Raw genomic sequence first — 22,092 nt, 5'->3', positions numbered from 1 at the left:
GAATTTCAGGGCTCATGTTTGGCTGAGTATCATACAGTCCAAAATACAAATTAAAATGTGTGTTACCCAGCCACTATGTCCCTGTTGGCTCCACATGTGTCCCTTTTGGGCTGGAATTTGGTCAACCCAAGTGGAAACGATAAAATTTGTCTACCAGCTCCATACATGTGGACCCTTTAGACAGAGGATGCCTACATGCATGTCAGCAATCATCCTCAAAGTCACTTCAGACTGAATACAAGTAGATTTTTCTTACTTTATTTGTGCAAAGTCAACCGCTGAGGTGATGTTAGAAGTCAGGTTTTTTACTTTATCATACTGCCTGTAAGAGATGAGCTAAGGATGGGGTCCATCCTCTGGCCTCATGGTGAGCAGTCCAGGTGAAGGAGGTGAATCATCATGTCATTGTCGATGCAGTAGCAACTCCTCCTGGTTGGTTTGGATATGTGTGTGGTTGGGATGGGATTGGGAAAAAAACAGGGAAGAATGAAAAAAAATGATTTAGAATTTAAATATGTCTGGAAAATCATATATTCAAGTCCCAGCACTTGTTCCTCACCTCGTGATTGACATGGAAACTTCACAGAAGTGCCAGCATCACACTCCTGGACCATGCGCAGTATCTTACATATCTGTTTGACTTATTTCCCCACAGCTAATGACTGGCTGCATTCATAGCTGACACGCCATATAATATGAGTCTCATGGTTGGACCTCATTCAAATCCAAAGTGGAGTGAAGATAAATTTAAATCATTGTCAGGAATCTTGCAAGTGCGTCTACACTATCACCCTCTTAATCCACTCAGAACAACTCTGAACTCTCTAGCCTTAAGAGTTAGCACAAGGAGATTGTCCCCCCCAAGAGAAAAACGACAGTCCTCTAGCGGCTGTTATTATGACAGGAGCAAAGGAGGAAATCAGGTTACGTCATTGTAGGGTGACAAAGTCCATGTTGGGACGAGGTCGGGGTGGACAGATGAATCAACAAAACACTGGACCGCTGTTCATTTCCTGTTCCCAACCACGAGTCAACATTGTTTATTTTAAATATCACTACAATCATCCCCTAACCTTAATGTCATTATTATTGTAACCATGACAACGAAGGCCTTTAACCTTAACCTTATTTCACCTAAACTGTGATGTTTGCCTAATCTTAATGAGGTACTTTTTTGAACCCAAATCATGATATTTCCATAAACCTAACTAAGTTGTTTTTGTGCCTAAACTTAACTAAACCTTTACCACAACATTGTTATATCATAAAATTTATTAATTTATCAACTGGGATTTGTAAGAATTTTGGCACAGACAAATGATGATGTCCTGCCAATAGAGGCGTCAGCTCAGAAAATGCCTCTATGCGCTGTTCTGCTGTGCCTGGACCAACAATGTATTTTGCGGTTTAACTTGGAGGAGTTGTTGACAAGTCCTCCTAGACACAAGGACACGAGACAATTGAAGGTTTATCTATGCGAGCACAAAAGCAAACCACAACAGAAAATGCTTAGTCCATCATCCTCTACAGTAATTACATTTACTTACTGGAGCCATGTTTCTTCTCTGTCTTCCCTTTGTCACATTATTCATCATAGCAAGTTGTAAAATTCTTGCTTTGTTCAGTAGAATAATATAGGTTTAAGTAATGACCTCTAACTTGTCATCCTCTAGTTTGTTAGATTTGTACATCTAAGGCTGTATTTGTCAGTCTTACCTTTTTCTTCTTCTCCCTGAATAATTGTTTCAGCAACTTAAGATCAATATCAAAAATCACTACATGGTAATAAACGTTCAAATCTTCTTTCCCAGGGTTTTATATTCACCAACATTAATCATATCCCAAACACTCATGTCAAGTCAAATAAATTCTGCTTCATCTAATCCCTTGTGCTCTACAAGTCAATCTTGTCCTTCACATACATTCCAGCACATTCCCATGACCTGGCTGAGATCACTAGGAATGCAAACGCATGATGATGATGATGACGATAATTAGGACAATCATGAAGAAATCTTCATATTTATTGAGGTGGGTCAGGTCACTTGGCAGAGGTCAGTGCGTGCCTTATTTGGGTGTGCGGTTTCAGTGAACCTAATGCACTCTGTAAAAGTGGTACAGTAGCAGGATGGGATCCCGAGCATAGGAAAACTGGAGCAGACACACACTCCCCCTTTCCTCACTTGCAATGCCGAGACAGGAAATCCTCCTTTTGATTGTGAAATGAAGGAGCAGAATTGAGAACAATCCCTCCACCCTCTTCGTGTGGTGCCTGCACCTGAGATCTCTGCAATGGAGGCAATAGCACTGACAGACATAGATTGAACACAGATGCAAGCACACACACATTCAGACTTGAATTAGGTGTGTGATAATCAAATACAGACCTCAGTACATTATTACTTAGTTCTCATTTTTATTTGAACCTGCAGAATTTCAAGAACTTTTCAATCAGTCCTCTGTATCACAAGGACAAACCTTAGAAAATCTGATCTGTCTCTACCATCATGCAGCTCCATGATCATCGCAGTCAACATGAGCTTAAAGGCATCCTGCATCTCATCTGCCCTTAGGTTCATTAAAGGAGTCATTTTTTGACCGAAAACATGGCCACCAACATAACTGTTTCCATTTACATTCCCGCTAAGAGAAAAATATGGCTATTACTCCGACATTGTAAATGACCATCCTCTGTGAACTCTAGTTGGCAAAGTGCTTTATGCTTGAGAAAAAAAATTCTCTCTTAAACAAAAACAGGCAAAAGTTTTTAGCTCAGTCTAATCCAATTTCAGTGAAGTTTTTGAGTATCTAATTGAATATGACAATGTTGTCCTTGCTAACTTCATGATAAACAACCAAATACTTTCAGATTCTGCAGTGTAGACTTTTAGAGTTTCTTAACTTTCCATCTTAAATTAAGGAATGAGAGAAATTATTTGTTCATTTTCTTTATGAGCAAGTCGTACCACACTTTCTATTCTTAAACATAGTGAGTATCCTATATATCCTATAATATCTTAACAACCCATCCAATAGTTGATTCTTACATTATGTTTCTGTATTTCACCCCTCACTGGTTTCCATTGATTGGCGCTCATTTTCTTAACCTCAGCTGTACAATAGAAAGAATACTGATGTTATTGTGGCAATAACCCATTAAATATGTCACAGCTTGTTAGTGAAAAGGTCAAAGCCTTCTTCAGTGCCATGGAGTAATATACAGGCATACGTAATAGACTGCTTAGAGTTTTAGTTTTTGGCATTTTTTCAGGGTGTGTGTCATGAAATTTCATTCAACTAGATCGGACAGTAATATCTTGTAATGTTCTTCCCGTAATGGCCACACTCAGTGGAGAGAACACAAAATGCAGTGTTCACACGCTAATAAACACATGAACGCCTTTGACATGTGGTTTAAATGAATTGGCCTCCCAACACGTGTAAAAAACATTAAACACAATCATTGTGGTCCTGCAGCCCCATTCTCTCCATTTTGTTGTGTTTTTTGTTATATAAACCAAGTTTTCTCTTCAAAAAACATAACTTTATAATTTTGGCGTTAGCTCACCGATCCAGTTGGATTTAGCTGTTAGTCATCCCAGAACAACTGGAGACATTTTTTTCCTCCTTTTCTTTTGTTTCTGTTGTTGTTCTTTGCACACATGAGGCCACCATGTCTGGGATCCAGAACGACCATCTCAGGAGTTACTCCAGACTGCAGCCAGAAATCAAGCAAGAAAAGAGGCTAGAGAATGTAGTTGGGGGTTAAGGGGGGCCACAGTGCTGCAGCAGCTTTCTGAAAGAAGGTTTCCAACTGCAATACCTCATCAAAAGGAAAACAATTGGAATTTTCTCTTAATTAAGCCTGTGAAGTTTTTCTTTTGGTTTTACTTTGGCTCTGGCTGTTGTGTTCACATTTGATCATGCACCCCATCACTGCCATGACCTGAGGCTGATGTGTATGCTAAGGACAGACTTGCTGTCTGGGTCACAGATGATGAATGTGTTTGGGAATGTTTGTCTGATAAATGGGGTCACTGTTTAGAAATGTCATTACAAGCATTGCAATTAAATAAAAACAATGATGGCTGAGAACTGTTTGAACACATTCATAGGTTGTGTCACAAGTGTGGTGAAAGAGAATGACCTCTTTGTCTGTTGTGTGTTCTAGGTTTACCACCTGGTGCTGGGATAGGACCAGGAGGCACTGGACCGGGAACTGGATTCTTTCCAGGTAACAAAGCCTCCAATGTCTGTCTGGACAGTTTAAACAAAAATAATCCAGTGCACAGCCACAACAAACAAAGTCTGTTTGTCTTTGGCAGACATATTTCAGTTAAATTATACTAATGTAGACCAGAAATTTTACTAAAACTAAACAAAAGTATTTAAAATACCCGGATTTGAGTCTGAAATTAAACAAAAACTAAAAATACTTCTAAAATTTGTAGAAATGTAAAATTTGTAGTTGTAAAAACAATGCTAAGTGGGGTTTTTTATCAATACAAACATCTGACAGTTTCATTAATGATTGAACTGCCTCAAATGCTCCGAAATAACTCACAGTTAGTGTGCTTCTTTGGTTTTCTGCAGAACCCTTCTTTTTCCCTCTTGTGATACTGTGTTCACAGTACAGTAAACAAACAGCAATGAAACTTTCTAGAATTGATAACCGCTATGTCCAGTCTATCTGTTTTCAGTTAAAAAGCAGTATTAAGTAATTTCCGACCACATTGTGGAGCTATCAGACCTTCCCTGCTAACAAATTTGAATAAATAATTGTTCACAGAAATGTTTTAACTTTCTGATTGTGCACAAATGTCCATGTACAATCAGCTGTTTGATTTTTTCTAGTTCAGCTTGTGTTAACCTCTGCTGTGAAATCGTGCTGCAGTCTCTTTGTCCACTTTGCATTTTCTCAACAACAACTAACAGCATAGACGTGTGAGCCACTATCTTAACAACTATTATCACATAAACAAGCACAAACACAAATACATGTGTACATACTGTATGTGCTATAGATACATACAGTACTTTTATTTATGGTCACATTTGAAAAATAGAACAAAAGCACATTTCAGCAAAGTGCACAGGATGCCACGGTTGCCTGATGTCCCAAGAGAAAATAAGAGGAAAGTCAGCTGGTGTAACGATGAATTGCTGGGCCAAGAAACTGTCCATTACATCACTACATGTAGGCATACCATAAGTCAATTCTCTGTACGATTGTTGTTTTACAAGGATCTACTGGAGGAGTCCCTGCGGGCTATAAACCAGCTAAAGCTGCAGGTGAGTAGAAAAGACATTAGATTTATGATTTTTTTCCCCCCATATATAAAATGTGCTTTTAAGAATCGCATGTGGTTCATCATGAGCTGTTGCATGCACTACTGTTTCAGTGATTTAGATACAAGAATCTTCTAAACTTCTGTTATGAAGATTTCTATGTAGTAAAGTATATTGTAAAACATTTAGAAATCAGTTTCAGAGGCAGTTGAAAAGGGTTTGGTGTTAGGGTAGGGGGATTAGGTTTAGGGTTACCAAAGTGTTTTCGTGATGAATCAAGTCATTCATTCTTTCAAATAATTTACTTTACTAGAAAAGTTTCATAACTGTAATGTTTGCTTTTACTCATTATACATTTTTTTAAAATATACGTATGTAAATAGTTATTTTCCTTATTGTAATCTTTCAGTCATGAAAGCAGTGTTGCTTTCTCTGAGCCCCGATTATCTTTTTCCAAATGGTCATGGCCTCCATTGTTCTTACTTCACAGCCACAGATATTCTATCTGGTGTTTGTCATTCACACATTCATAGCAGATACCCTCAGCTCTGCATGCACAGTCTACTTTGGCAACAGTTCACCAACCATAGGCAGTGTCCTGGCATGGCCCCAGCTCCCATTTGCTGAGCAAGTTTGAACCTTTGTCCTCTGGATGCACCATTTTTTTTAGCTTGAAGTATGAAACCCATGACTTCAGGGGGACCTCACATGAAAAAGACATAAAAGAACATAAAGCATGTAAAAAAAAAAAAAAAACATTAATGTAACATAAGATGGAAAATAAAACCCACTTTATAACATTAAAAAAATAAGATAAAATAAAGTGAAAATAAAATACATAGAATGTGTACTTCAGCGGTGGTAATTTGAGACTTATTAGGCGAAAACTCAGAAAGTATTTTGCCATGTGTACACAATCTGTTAATCGGCGCCTAGGTGTCTGAAGCAATAAGCGAACAGAAACTCCTTTTCCCCAGCGGACACAGACTCATCACCGGCCTTGATTAAACGAAATAAGCCTCTTTCAGCTTGCTGCTGAACATCTTCCCACGCATTTAGACGTGCTCCAGGGTTTAAAAAACACACACCACAGTTTTTTTTTCTCAAATCTACCAAATACTGACCTCAGCACCTGTGTAACATAAGATAGAAAATGAAAGCACACTTGATAATAAAAAAATAAGATAAAATAGATAACGTGAAACTAAAAATACATGAAATATGAAGCTTAGACCTGAATCTAAGATAACGCCAAGACTTGTAACCTCAGATTTAATCCAAGGAGTTAATTTACCCAGATTATTTAACAGTATTTCTCTTTTAGTTTTGGGGTTGACTAGTAGGATTTCAGTCTTGTCCTCATTTAACTTTAAGAAATTATTGCTCGTCCATTTATTTATTGCCAGAAGGCAGTTAGTAGTAGAGTTTATAGCTGCAGCATCATTTGGTTCAGCAGAGATGTACAGTTGTGTGTCATCCGCATAACTATGGAAACATACATTGTGCTGTCTGATGACGTCACCAAGTGGCAGCATGTATAGTGAGAATAATAACGGGCCAAGGCAGCTCCCTTGTGGAACCCCAAAGCAGTTGTCATGTTCCTCAGACACATGATCTCCAAGACTGACATAAAACTTTCTCCCTTTGATGTATGTTTTGAATCAGTTTAACAAACAGTTAGAAGGACCAACCCACTTTTCCAGACGATTGATTAATATATCAGGGTCAATCGTATCAAACGATGCGCTTAGGTCTAAGAGGATAAGATTTGAGACCTTATTTTCATCAGAGTTTAGTCTGAGGTCTTTGATTATTTTAGTAAGAGCAGTCAGACAGACAGTTAGTTGGATGTTTTTAAGTTGTATCTGAGTGCTATGCACAAACTGAAGTTGGAGCACCAAAAAGTGTAACATGTATGCTAACAAAAACAAGAAAAAAACAGATTGACTGTCAACACTACTTTGGTCAGATCTGGGGGAAACACATGGTGAGACTTCCTTGTCGCACCGCTATAACCTTAGAATAAATAAATCCTAGGAATACTGCTATGGCAGTAAATCATGTTTTTGGGGCCAGTCACTGTCATTAAGCCACTTTAACAGAAGATGTTATGAAGTTTGAGGTTTGAAAATGAGAGATTTCTCTCAACAATCCTAAATAAAGATAATTATGAAATGATGACATGACATGAACATAGTGGGTGATGATGATAACGGTGTCGATGTTGACAAGACCTAACACCTGTCTCTGTTGGACCCTGACAATAGGAGGTTATGGAGCTGGAGCACGTGGTGTGGGCCCAGGTGGTTTGGTTCCAGGAGGCGTTGGACCTGGTGGCTATGGCGTTGGAGGATTAGGAGCAGGTATGAAAATAAAAAAAACTAGCAGATGTTTTTTTGTTTTAGCAGTGTCTGTCAGCATACAGCTGCCTTGAAGAACTGCTGTCATTACCCATATTCAGGCCTCTCACCAACATCTCAATATCTTTAATTGAAAACAGGCACGAATGCCTTTTGAAAAGAAAGACAAACATACAAATTGCAGCGGTCTATTTCGCAATGAAAACTATGTAAAACAGTGCCTGTAACACATGTACATATGTCTTGACTCAATACAATACAAATTCATATTAACACAAAATGAAACAGGATTACCCAGTAAATCAAGACCATCTATGTATGTAAGGCATGAAAAATGCTTTATTATTGCAGGGCGAAAACATGACACAACTTACATTTTTTAAACTTGTTTTTCACCTAACAGGACCAGGCGGAAAGCCCCCTAAACCAGGTAAGTTGTAGCATTTATATTATTATGTTTTGTGGAAAGTGATGTTAAGTATGGGCATGTTTTATAGTATATGTGACAATAATTAGCAGGTGCATTGGATTTTTTTTATCATTTATATTTTGAAGATGTAGTCGCTGCCATGTGTTCTCTCACAGTGTACAGTAATAGCTTTAAAGTAATACTGTAATAGAAGTCAACAAGATTTCTTTTTTTTTACAACATGGAAAATTCCTCTGCATTACTTGGAGCAAAAAATGACGAAGTGCCCTGAAAGGAAGGAAACGGAATGTATTGTTATTGGGTGGATAAAGTAGGTTAATGTATAGAAAGCACTAAGTTCACACACTAGCAGCACAGGGAGAGCTGCACAGACGCAGGGCAATGCCTAAAGAGAAACAGTCTTTCAGAAACAGTTTTTCTTATCACTCCATGTTATCGCCAGGGTTGGTTTACACTGGCTTCGCAGCTGTTTCAGCCGTGCTAATTGGGTGGAACTTTACAGAGATTCCACCACTCCTACACCTTTGCTGTATTAGAGAGTGATGATTGGCAGAGTATAAACAGCCATCAACGCCTGCCAAACAATGGTGCCAGAGCACTGATTAATGTTATTGTAATGTTAGACCCTTACAATATCTGGAAACCTCCTTGTTGAAATTTACCACAGCCCTCCTCTCCGATACCGTACAGTATTTTCCTTTGCTGTATTTCAGTCTGAAGTACATTGGTGCTTTAGCAATGTTTAGCTGTCGTTTAATTTCCGTAAGCACCGCTGATACAATCTCAGCCTACCTCTATGTGCTTAGAAAGATAAGGAACACAGCAGACGTCTTATAGTCCTGATAACACATGGAGCGGGTTACAGAAGGGTCCCTCTGGAGTGCCCACCCCCACCCTCTGTCAAGAGGTGCAGGAGAGATTTTGTGAAAATGACCTAATATCCAGTATTTGGAGGAAGTTGATTTTGGCTGGGATCAGCAGTGTATTACTTGGGAAGTATTGCCTTAGCTTTTGTATGCATTCAAGTTCTGCCTCTCTCTCACAGCGTACATGACAGAATTTACATTAGTAAGAAAAATGCAAGCATATTACGTAAAAAAAAAGAAAAAGAAAAACTAACTTTCAAAATTAGAGCAATTTGGGTAGGGGTGCTCCCTTCCATACTCAGTACTAACACAGAGGCAACAATTACAGTCACCTTATTTTAAACATTTTTGAAATGAGAGAGGCTTAAATTTACAATTACAATTTATTTGTTCAGTGATCTCTGAATGTTGGTTTCCATCAGTAGTGACTTTTTATATCAGTGACAGCATCCATCCAAATTTGGATATGAAACCTTTCTACATACCTTACAAGTATAAAGCTTCCATTACTATGCAAACGTACATCTAAAAGTTCACCAGCATGTAAGCCTCACACAATGGCAGGTTGAATCCATTTGCATCAGTTACTCAGTGTTTGGCTTGTGTCACAGAAAACATGCCAAAAGAAATTATGTCCTGCCAGCAAATGAAAAATTGTTGACCTTTTTTACTAACCTTTAATATATTAAGTATTGTGACAGTGATTCGGTTGCTAAAGAGACACACGCAAACACTGATGAACCAGTCTTAGAACTTGTACACGAACTTGCACACGTCGAAGGAGCTGCCATTCATTCTTATGTGGAAGCCAAGCAGTGACATTGCATTCCACTGATACGCACCTTGCCTGGCCAGTAATGGAGAACAGCAGCTGGCGATGTGAGTAGCGTGACTGCACTGAATTGCAGCGTAGCTCATGCAAGACCTTGTAAATGTTACACTAATTGTGAAGCCTGTCAGCATCCAGCTTTGACAATACACTGAAAGCTGGAAAGGGGAACTTTGTCTTTGTGAACAGCTGTTGAACACTGTCTTCTTTCCTGTTCCCTCAAGCAAAGGTGGATTCAATTCATGCTGTGATTGCCAAAACTTGGCTTTCGCAGACTAGCCTCATCACTTTCAGGCAGTGTGAAGGCAGCTAACAAGAAACATAAAGGTTACTGTTTTTGCTGTTGTTGTAGTCTTGTTTTAACATTACAACAGTCTGTTTTAAGTTGAGGAAGGATGTGTCTGGGTGGGATATCTACAGTTTGTGTCCAAGCTGAGCTTGCCTCCCAAATTGCCTCCCAAAGACGATAGAAACACAACATACTGTGTGTCCAACTTTCTCTCACTGTCGGAAACTGACATCAATCAATCCAAGAGTAATGAAAAATTATATAATTACAGTCTCTTTTAGTTTCCCACTGCTGAGATTATACTGTACGTATCATACAGTAGCTGGATGAAATACAGTAGTCACAACTGGGTTATTAATATTTTGTCCATCCCATTTAAATCAATAAGGTTAGACTAAATGTAAGAAATGTTTTTCAGTATGATCCAATATAACTAAACAGCATCACAAAAACTCTCTTAAACTGTTTTTTTTTTTTTTTAAAGAAAACCCTTATGAGGGAAGGATTTATTGCAGACCAGTTGTGGCAACTGAGTGTATATAGTCCTTACTCGCTGTATGTGAAGAGGGTATTGCTCATCTTTGGACAGGAAAGCTTTTCTCTAATGCTTTTAGTTTCATATTGCCTCCCCATTACCATTAAATAAACATAACAATACAAAGTAATGGAAAAATTGTGAAAGTAGTCCCAACTATTAGGTGCAAGATTAAATCATGTTTGGAAAGATGCTTGGACTGCGATACACATGTAATTTAAGATGATGGATTACATTGGTTAATGCAACTACATGTCTGCGAGTTGTTTTGTTCTGAAATCTTGGATCCTACGCTTTCTGCAAGGGCAGGCCAGTCTGCAGTAGCTCAGACAGGTGTAGCCTCTCATTGCAGAAAATACGTGGGCAGGTCTGGAGTTTTCACAGCCTGTTGGCAACTCTTGAGTCTATTTTGAAGCTGGTGTTCACTTTACAGCTTTTGCTAGGAATATTGCTCATGTGCAGCTACTGGGAAAATGGTTATTTTCACCACTGAAGCACCATTTTACAAGGTGTTGAATATTATGAGCACCTTTCTGTGATTTGAAATGCACAGCCCATCGATGCACCTGATTCTTCTGGTTCACCTTCTAACCTTCTGGTTCATATTGTTTGAAGAGGCACAAAGTGTACTTGCCTGCTTCACAACAGGAAGATTTGAGGATAGGTGGGGAAATGGAAAGGTAAAATGCAAAAGGGAGGACAGAGAAGAGACAGGGTGAAAGCAAAGAGGACAGAAAAGACCAATAACTCTTGCATACATACTGAATATATGTCATACTCATAAACCACTAACACACACAAACACACGTAGAATTATATGCGACACACATGCTTAGACAGCTTGCTGAAAAAGAGGAGACTAGATAGATTGAGGTGAGGATGAAAGTGTTTAGCCAAAAGAAGATGAGCTTGGAAGAGGTCTCGTCTTCTGGAGCACACATGTTTTTTATTACCGCAGCTCAGACCCGTCCTCTGAGCTGTCAGAGAGTGGAAGCATCTGCCTGTGAATGTGGCTGACCCAGAGTGTATGTAAATATATTTGTGATCTTCATATGCGTGTTATTACAAGTGTGAGCACATGTGCACACACACATAGACACATAAATACTATCCTGTATCCTGATACTGTTTTGGGGAGATACTGTATCCCTTCTGGCCACATACACAGACACACACCTTAAATTAAGTGCTGCTTATTTAGACACTATATGAAAGATGGCATTTTCCTCTATTTATACCCACCTACATATCTTTCCTCCTAGTCTCCTCAATCTGTTTTACACCGAGTCTTAGTATCAAACTTTCGGTATCTTGGAATCTAAACTGTCTGCAGAGGAAATGATTTTTTTTTTTTTTGTATCAGAGCCACACCACCCCCACACTCAACTCAGCCCACCCAATATACACGAACAGCCAACACAGCTTGTTTGTTCATATTGGAAATGTTGTTTTCCAAACAATCTTTCTTGGATGATGTCACCAGATGTTGTCGTTAGTGTCTTTCATAATCTCACTAATTCATCTCAAGAATATAAATGATATCAGAGTCAAGCAAGATAAGATAAAGCCTTTATTAGTTTTTATTGTTGTCCAATGAGTCATGCATGCCACACATTACAGTTTATAATATCATTATTATTATTATTATTATTCTCCCCAAATTGAACCAATACTTTGACTATGACTCAATAGCAGCCCCCCGGCCTTTCACCAACCTGCTCTGTGTCATGATTGTGTAGTTTTTCTATAGTGAGAATGTTACCACCAATGTATATTTTTCCCATGTTCACTGTATGAGTTAATGAGCCATCCTTTGGCATGCTCTGACAACCTCTCCCCTGCTCTGTTTGCCAGTACTGTAGGTCTGGAGCATGGACCATTATCCTTGTCCATCTGGCAGTACAGCCTAAGTGTTGTTTATATAGTCATGGAGAAATTTCACTCCATGAAGACAGATGGCCGGTTGAACGACCTGGTTGTAATCAGTGATAGAAGTGGACTGTAGTCTGTTAGATCCGAGGTCCCGTTTAGACCTACTCTATGTGAAAAGGGCCCTGAGATAACTTCTACTGTGATTTGGCGCTATTTAAATAAAATTGATTGGTTGACTGAGTCGAAGAGTTAATTAGTCCATTTGCATTCATGCAAATGTTCATGCAAATTCATGCAACCCAACATGTAAATTGAAGCATGTTTTTAGACATAAAAGACACAAGAGACTCCCACTACAGTATAAAGGCAATGAACTTGAGAGCGAGATAGATATCTACATATTTTCATGTTGGCTCGAACAGCCTCACCTGTTTTTATTTTCTTCCCTGTCAAAAATGTGTCCATCTAGGCAACAGTACATGTTTTATTGCCTGAATAAATTTTGTTAACTTGAATCTTTCCAGCCTTTCTAGCATCAGAGCGCTCGCATGACTCATCCATCATCATTTAGAAAGTCACTGCAAAAGGTGTCCTCAGAATGTCATTCATTCTCATATTAGTATCTATTAAATCTTATGTTCCCAGCGGGGTTTTCCTCATTTTTAAAGTATATTTTGAAATAATGTGTGTCACCCAAAGTATCTAACCCCAGTAAAATGTTTTGTTTTTCCTCTATTTCTCAATACTTGTCAGGTCCCAGTGCTGGACTAAATGCCTTATGAAGATGAATGGTGTTTAAATGACTTTAGACCTATAGGCCTTCTTCCTTCCTTCTACCCTGCAATTACCTTTTACAACAGCTTTTCAGCGGTCAATGACACAATTTATCTTCTTGTTTTCCATCCTATTGTATCCCACATGTTTGCCATAGTGAAATGTGTCAGATGGCTGCACTATGATCATAGCCATTATAATGACGGAAGAACTTGGAAAGTGCTTTTAAGGCTGACTCGATGAATCTAACGTCAATGTTTTAATGTGCATGTTCTGAGTTGAGCCGACCTGTTGAACAATGGTCTCTTTTCCCAACCCTGAGTTGTCAGAAAAGTATTCAGTGGAAGGGCAGTTAGTTGCATATGTGGACCATCTGGGAGAGGAAACACACTTGGCCAATTCTACATACCATGGCCAAAGGCTGCATTTGTTAACTGGTTTTCTTGCCCTATGTATCATTTGCACAATTGATCTTCTCTAGACATTGTACATACTGGCCAGAAATTTGCAGTTTTTCAAAACTGGATTCCCTAAGTGCACGTGTACTCTGTGTACTATACTCTAATGCTTGCAGTGTGCTTCTGCCTTATCTGCGTGCCTTTACAGTACATGCTGTGAGTGTGTGCGCCAAGCCAAAATGTGATGGTATGAGCACTGGGGTTAGGGATACTCTTCAGACATATCCAGGGGCTCAGTGTTGGCGGAGCAACTGTGACATTCCTTTAGAGGAGGATAAAAAGTAGAATAGCACAGCCTCTCAACTCTCACAGAAACAAGCAAAAGCGAGAGTTGTTTGGTTGGATTGAAAGCTTATAGCATGCTCTGTTCTGTATGAGTTGTAGCATAAATAATGATATCACAAACTCAGTGGATATGGTGTCCAAATTAGCACAGTTTGAATTAAAGAACAGCAGTGATGTCTTTACACAGATGTATTTGAAATAAGGCATGTCTTTTCAGATTTGTGCTGAGGTGAGAGACTCTCAAGGACTCAGGCTGGTGAGGTCAGTCAGCAGCAGACGTCACTGGGCAAGGCAGCCAGATTTGGCGTGGTGGCAGTGCTTGTAATCCACATACGAATGCTTACTCTTACATTTACTGTTAATTTTGAGCCATTTGCAAGAATTGCTCCCCGCCTCAGAGATGAAGTGTGTGTGTTCTGATGCCCAAGTGTGTGGGTTGGTGAGACCCTCCAAAGTTGATTCATCAGTGTAAGTGCTTACCACATAACAAAACCGAACTATCCTTTTTAGTATGATGCAAGTGCCCCTTATAAAAGTAAAACTGGCCACCCATTACAGCAATGACTAAGTACACCAACTTAACAGTTTGTAAGTCCAGTTTTATTACATAGATTTTTACCTGGATGTTTTCCCAAAAGCAGAAATGTAAAAAGAATGAGGCAATCTGAGACCCTTCCCCTGTTTGTCTGTAGGAGCTCTGACAGTTGTGCACTTGGGGTTATCTGGCAAGGAGGGAGGCTGAGGCTCTGAGACCTCTCATTGATAGTGTCAATGACTGCATGGAAAAGGAAAGCGAAAACAATAAAAGGCTTGCCGCCAAAGTCGGCTGGCTCACACCAGCCAGCGGGGGAGAGATTTTGTGTGTAGTGGTGTGACAGTGTGAATACTTAATTAGTCCAACATGTGACTAGTTCTGCTTCTCAAAGCTCGGTGGCCGTGACTGACAGCACAGAGAACCTGTAAGTGACAAGGAGCAGGGGAGGTCACAGGAGAGGGAGGGGAGAGGCAGCAGGGGGAGCTTCAGTGTCTCCTCTTGTCTCACGCGATCTGGAATCACTATAACATCTCGCATCACTCTGCTATCATCCAGCTTATCCTGCGTCACCTCGTAAGAATGCAATCTATCCACCAACTTGGAAGTGGAACAGTGTGATAATGTGATACTGATAAAAATCTGGTGTCATGGCTGTGAAGGACATAATGATGGGCTTTGTTTTCAAAGTGAAAATTTATATGGGACCACAGCCGAAGAACAGAATCTGCCTGTCAATCACGGTAAAAGGTCGATTCTCTGGAGACCTCCCACAGTCTTTGAAGATGAAGTTATCATAAAGATTTTCCATCACATTACAGAAATTGCATCATTTTCTTTGGGTAGTTGCAAGAAGCACAGAGGTGTGCTCTGTGCTTCTTGCAACTACCCTTTACCTTTTGTATGTTTGTGGTTGAATGGTTTGTAATGTTTATACAGCAAGCTGAACACAAGACTCAAGATGTGTCATTCTTCTGTGACATGCCTGTCAGTTTTACAACTCTGATGACAGTTGTAAAGGGATGTCTGAGTTGTAATTCTTTTACACTGTCTTTCTTTACACAAACATTTGTTCTTAGACTACTTCCCTGGTTAAATATAAGCTAAAACAAAGAATACAGTGAAAAACAGATCCCCAAAATTTCCTGGACATTCCAGAGCTGCAGCTCCGAAGTCTGCTCTCGGCGCGTCTGCCGTCAGTTACAGTGGATCCCTGCCATGGAATTCTTAGCTCTCTTAAATTAAACCCTTCACCAGGCCCAGCTGGTTCACGAAGCAGAGAAAATGGGAAAGGGGGAGGAAAAGGGAGGAGATGGAGAGAGGCAAGCAAATCCATCTTTCACTTCTCACGTTTGGCTTCCTCTGGCTGCTGCTATTAACACCTCATGTCTGGTCGGCGCAACCCCTTTGACACCGACTGGAGAGGAAAGAGCAAAAGAAAAGAGAAAATGATGGAGAAACAGGGAGAACTAGAGTAAGAGAAAGAGACTGAGGGCCGAGGACAGTGTTTTGATTAATGTCTTGTATTCCTCTGGTTCTGAAATAGATGATTACCTTACCTAACCCCAGTGGAGAATGAGCAAGACGTTTCAATTGTGAGATTGAAACCAGATATTTCTGTTCGCTCTGGCTCATATCCATCACTTGTGCTGGACCTGAGTTTGAGAACATGACTGGTGACTGAAAGAACTAGCCACGCTGTCTGGCCAGTTTTACTCTAATGTCAGTCTTCAGTTTTAATACCAAAGCTCACGACATTGTACAGCAGGAGGTAATGAATATGGCAACCTGTCCCTCATCACATTTTCATCTCTCTGAAAACAAGACTCCCTCTTTGTCAGAGGAGGTCTAGACATTCGATTACATGCGTACCCTAACTGAGATCATTCTTAAACCAGTCACCACAAATGAATCACCACTGTTGGGCGGCGCTCAATTATTCACCACCACACCATCCCAAATTTCACCTCAACAACCTGCTGATGCACTTGTCACTGCGCAGCTGTGAAAGCTAGTGGTCTTTTCTGAATGGAAACTGGCTATTAAACAATGTTTCTGTCAACTTTTTTTTGGAAATCTAAATTGAGGGAAACTATGATGCATTGCGGTCCTGCATCACTTACCTTCCAACTTCCTTGGCCCCCAGTTCTCTCTCCTGTGTAGTATTGGATTTCTGTCCCTTCCATCTTGTGTTCAGAGCATTGACCTTTTCGTTGGGTTCCTCTGTCTGTGGTCCAAAGGCAGTCAGGGTTTCAAGTGGTCTCTCGGGCTTCCCATTATGCCTTGAGGGTCACCGAGAAAATTAGCCACTACATTGGTGTACAGAAATCCTTCAACTTGTCAGCAATCAGCAAAATACTGGGAGCAGCACCAAAGAAAAGCGATGATTTGATATCAGGGTCATGGCGCAGACTTTCCATGTGTGTGGTTCATGACAACAAACAACATTGGTGTAGGCTTCCAATAATGTGTGAGCTAAGACAGGTCTATTTGTGTGAGCTGACGTGCTCTAGTAATAGTAGTCCAACAAAAGCATGCTTGTTTGGGCTGACAAGATGATGTAAATATGACTAAACAGAGAGCTTTTGTACGAAAATTCAACCTTCCATCTTCCAAATACTGTATACAATCAGTGAACAGATGCCAAACCGACAAAAGTCCAGATTTTGTTAGCGTGTCCTCTCACTGTGAAACTGAAAATACACAACCTCCAGGGTAATATTTTTTACTTGAGAGCGTTTTATTTTCCCAATGTCTAGTGATGTCAGAACCACAGACATTTTCTTTTCTTTTCTTTCTTATCTAAACCTCGTGTCTGCCCAAGGCCTGCACTCATGGTCACACACACAGACGCATAAGCTTACAGGCTGACTTCTGCATGTCTGCATTTTGTCTCCTGATCTCAAATCAAAAAGCTGAGCTCAACGTGGCAGGTGCTGGTCGACCCTGAGCTCGACTGCAAGAGCCAGGCTGGGTCATGCACATGTGAGCACAGGTGGGCCAGATGATGGATGCACAAGCTAAGAGTCTCCACAGTACTGCCTGTCTTCACTCTCTTTTCATGTTTCTCTCCCATTGAAATACATAATCTCTCTGTTGCGCACACTGTGCTCTATATTTCCAACACTCACTGATACACATACACCTCAGACTACCCAGGGAAACTAATGATCTGATGGGAAGACTAGACCTCTACAGTTTGAATTAAAGAAACATTTTACGTTAGACTGATGGACTTAAGGCATCCGCAATGCTCCAAATATCTTGTAACTACTTTTGTGTCAATTTCCTGTCAGCTCCTTCTGTGGTATGTGGAGCACACTGATAAAAAGGAGACAAATGAGACAGATTTCTCGTGTCAGCCTGAGAAACAATGGAAAAGGGAAAGCCCTGGGTCAGTCTGATTTATATAAGAATTGATTACGGTTGTTATTACTTGTGTGGCGTGTCTGGGGATAGTTGAGTAATGGAGGAGACTCACACTGAAAGCTTTGAAGGAGATGGATTATCGCAAGGATGCTTAGGTTAGCGTCTGGGCTCACATTGCATACTCAAGTGTGTTTTCCAAGCCCTTGGCGAGGCCAGTGCCCACATTTGTTTTGACTAGGTCAAGAAACTCCACACTTCCATCTTTCTCTCTGTCTCTCTCCCAGCACATTCCTGCTCCTCGTCAGTATCATTACCTGCACCCAGCAAATTGCTGGACAGACTCCGAGCTCTCACCCTCCTGTCTGATCTGTCTCTCTCTCTTTCTCTTGTCCAGCTTGTTTCCCATGCTTCGTTGTTCTCACCCCAGATTTTTTGGCTTACAAGTATTGATGAAAACAAGTTCCTTGGTGGACTAATTTGTTGGCAGCGTTTGAATTTCTTCTTGTTTCAAAAAGTACTCCAACATATTTGTCTCTGATCGGAGAGCTTGTTCGACACACAGCTTCTTTTAATACAGCACTGAGATCCATGTTCTTAATCACGGGATCCTGTATGTTAGCCCAAAAACATCACTTTGACTGTATCTGGAGATACTTTAGTTCCACTCAATGAATCTTGCTGTCAGTAATAGCCATCCCTCACTTACTTTTTTCATATACTGTATATACTCTATTTTACTTGAATTATAGCAATTTTTATGTTTTCAGTTTTCTGCCAAAGGTAAAGAATGTAAGGAAAACTAATTCTACAACTCCTATTGACAGATGTCTTCTTTACTTTTTAATTGATACTCGGTTGCCTTCAGCCTTACGATTAAAGTAGTGTCCAATTTTGAGTCACCCAATGGCACATGTAAATATGCACATTTCAAGATTCATTGCTAAGATAAATCATAAGGTAAGTTTAATATTCTCTGAACGTTATCCTGAACTTTGCCTGTTCAATGGGCTCCCTTGGCCCATTAGATACTAATTTTAAGGATCTATAATACTCTTTTAATCTATGAGCAGGTGGTGAACAGTTTACTCCATGTCATTCCCCTCTTTACACACTTTTTCCATTTCCTTATCTTCTTCTCGCATTTTTTGTTGTCAGCAAGCGGATATCCAAGCTGGGATATGACTTTATTCATGCGTCAAGTCAAGCCAAAGGCTTTTGACGCCCATAGATTAGTTTGCAGCTCTTGGTCACAGAAAGATCAGACTGCTCCCTCCAGTGTTTAGAATACAACATAACCAGATGGACAACCCTTTTTGATCTTATGTCTATCATGTTTCTTAGTCAGTGGGTTCAGCTCTTTCCCCTTCGCCCAAGGTTCAGACCTTGGCTCTAGAAACATAAATGTGAGTGTTCTCAATCAAACTTAATTAGGCACATATGATATTGTGTCATATTTTGTGTGCTTTGTTTTTTGAGATGTACAGTGTGTAGTCCTTGCAGGTCCTTGAAAATGTTCTGATGTAAGACTGAGTGGTTGATTTCTTATTCAGGTTATGGCAGTCTAGGAGTTGGTGGTCTTGGAGCTGGGGGCCTTGGAGTAGGTGAGTACTTGAAGCCTGAAACTGAAACTGGAGTTCGTGGTTTGTGTGAGTGTAACACTAAGTTGACATTTGGTTAGAACATTTGGTTTTCAGCGTAATATCTGAAGAACCAAACAGCACACACTGAGGTTTTGCGCCAACAATGTCAAATGTTTTTGAAAGTTTACATTACACTAAAAGCCAGCATGTTCACTCACCTTTGCCCCTTTGTTTCATTTAGGTGGTTATGGAGGATATGGTGGCACTGGGGGCTTCTTCCCAGGGGCTGGACAGAAGGCTGCTAAAAGAGGTAAAGCAGATGGCTAATGAAAAAAAAGCTATTATTTTTTGATAAGTCAATTACACCAGCACACAGCAGAACCCAGACAACTGATGTCAGTTCAGTGCATTTTGCGGAGACAGACACGTGCTTCAGCTGTTTACTGTAGATTCGAATCCTGGCATCTTTTGTTAATGGATGCTTCCATTGGACGCAACAACAGGTGAACATATCACACACAGTGGAGCGCTTTTTCCTTGAATTCAAACCAAGCATTTCCTCAAAAACTGTTTGTTGCTTAAGGCCAAGTAATTTTACTAGAAGCTGGGGATCATCAAACACAATGACAGTATGGAATATTGTCTGTGCACCAGACGCTGAACATGTTCCACTTGCTTGTTTTGAGTTGTTTGGTTGCAGTGATATCATGTGGCAAACTTTCCCTTCTAAGTCACAGTAAATATGTCTAAAATCCCAGGTCCCTAACTTTAGCTCTAAAATTTCCATTTGGGATTGTGAGCATTTTTGCAGAAGTGGAGTGGAGCTTGAGATGAAGAATTTAGCTTTAGAACCAGAAAGATCACTTCTTCTGGACATTAAAAGAGCTTTTGTGTGCTTTATTGCAAACTCCAGTGCTTGAAAATTCATACATGAAGCATCAGTTATCAATATAGAAATCATATACATTAACTATGTTTACTTACATATCAGGCAGGCTTTTGTGGTCACCTGCCCAGGGATGACCTCCTGCTTTGCTCAGGAAGGGATTATGAGTCTCAACTAGTCAAATATTCAACTTCTGTTCAAGCATTGTCCCAGGCTGAGAACAGTTTTTCTGATGAATACTGTTACAAATGAATACTGTTCTTGTTGTCCTAAACACAGGTGCTGGAGGCCCTCTGCTACCAGGAGCAGGTAAGCTCATTCTTGGCCTGATGACAGACCATTGCACAAACTTAAAGTGTGCTCAATACTGATACATCTGCATGCATGCATGCTAGGAGAAAGCCAAAACGAATGTTTCACATTAATGCTAACTCACGAAAAACAGAGTTTGGCACAGAAATGTACATTTTTATCATGTACCTGTAAACTTTAGACAGTTTGTACTTCAGTGGAGCCAGCGTGACCTCAAAGTCTGTGCTTGTATGTGCGCGTGATTTGCTTTTAATTAGGCGGGCTGATTAAACATGGACTCCGGAGGGTCCAATCATTACCAGGACTTCACTATGGCAAAGAGCCTTCTCTTAAGTATTGGTTGGCAGTAACAAAACTTTAGTCTCTAGAATCAGTCGGTGCTCTTTTCATGATGCTCAAAATAACATGTCATTCCTCTGAAAGAGCACAGATAAAACAAAACCTTCCCTTGCCAAACTTTTCCTCACCTAATCTCCCAGGCCACATACTTAGAGGCAGTGCGCAACGTCTGTCCGGCAAAGTATGGGGAATTTAAGATTAAAAAATGAAAATAAAAAGGTTTAAACAAATAAACGGTTGTGTTTTATCCTGCTGCCAAGCTCCCTTACAAGTGAAGCTGACAGCTCATTTCCTGCATGAGGGGATAGCCAAAGAAATGAGGCATTTGATGAGGCAAGGCAAATGCCATGCATACTGGCTGCCTCTCTTGATTAGATTAAAAGTCAGCCATGTTGCTTTTGATCATGGAGTGATGACAGACTAGAAGGGTCCAATTAGCTGCTCTTAATACCAATGGTCAGTGTAGGTATCTGGCTCCCTGCTGAAGAGGTCAAACTGGCAGGATGCACAAACCTGTTCATTATGGCTTTTTCACAGAGACCTCTAGTGGCCATGGGATGTATAACAACGTAACTCACAATACAAGATTTTCTTAAGTAATGTTCACAGATGTATAACATTTAAACCTTAAATTGTTTTCATAGAGTTTATATTTATATCTGAACACTTTGCTTTGGAACAGGAACAGGAGTAGTGCCAGGAGGAACAGGAACTGGAGCCGTACTGCCTGCTGGAGGCAAGACACACAAGCACATCACATAACCCTTCCCGTTTTCTCATCTTATAATTTTATTTTGCTCTGTTTTCTTTGAAAAGCGAATGTGATGTTTGCTCCAGCTTGTGTTAAATTGTTTGTCTTACTCCCTTGGAGTAACATAACATTTCATCTTTTTTTTTCCAGCCCCTGTCCTTCCTCAGACAGGCCTCCCAGGAGGTGCTGGTGTTGGAGCGGGAAAGAAAGCCGCGAAAGTGCCAGGTTTTGTAGTTTGTTTTTTAAATATACTAATGATGTTTTACAAATTAAGGGTCTGCAGTGTTATGTTGGCCATGTTTATGTGAGAATGAGATAATATGCATTTTGTTTAAA

General features: G+C 40.1%; 1 protein-coding gene across 9 annotated transcripts in view; it reads left to right on the top strand.

Annotated features, from left to right (window-relative positions):
* Positions 1 to 22,092, top strand: part of elna (elastin a) — a 39,795-nt gene that overhangs the window by 6,940 nt on the left and 10,763 nt on the right. For 8 of the 9 annotated variants that reach the window (XM_067594679.1, XM_067594678.1, XM_067594676.1 and 5 more), the window contains exons 2-10: positions 4,172 to 4,234; positions 5,245 to 5,292; positions 7,557 to 7,652; positions 8,053 to 8,079; positions 19,439 to 19,489; positions 19,710 to 19,778; positions 20,634 to 20,663; positions 21,688 to 21,741; positions 21,907 to 21,981. In XM_067594679.1, the coding sequence (XP_067450780.1) occupies positions 4,172 to 4,234; positions 5,245 to 5,292; positions 7,557 to 7,652; positions 8,053 to 8,079; positions 19,439 to 19,489; positions 19,710 to 19,778; positions 20,634 to 20,663; positions 21,688 to 21,741; positions 21,907 to 21,981 (513 nt within the window). The remainder of the gene's footprint in view (positions 1 to 4,171; positions 4,235 to 5,244; positions 5,293 to 7,556; positions 7,653 to 8,052; positions 8,080 to 19,438; positions 19,490 to 19,709; positions 19,779 to 20,633; positions 20,664 to 21,687; positions 21,742 to 21,906; positions 21,982 to 22,092) is intronic. The other variant, XM_067594675.1, reaches the window with a different exon arrangement.

Source organism: Thunnus thynnus, chromosome 7 (genome assembly GCF_963924715.1).
Source record: "Thunnus thynnus chromosome 7, fThuThy2.1, whole genome shotgun sequence".
In the NCBI taxonomy this organism is placed as follows: Eukaryota; Metazoa; Chordata; class Actinopteri; order Scombriformes; family Scombridae; genus Thunnus; species Thunnus thynnus.
Note: the sequence above shows the minus strand (reverse complement) of the source record. Positions and strands in the feature narration are given on the sequence as shown.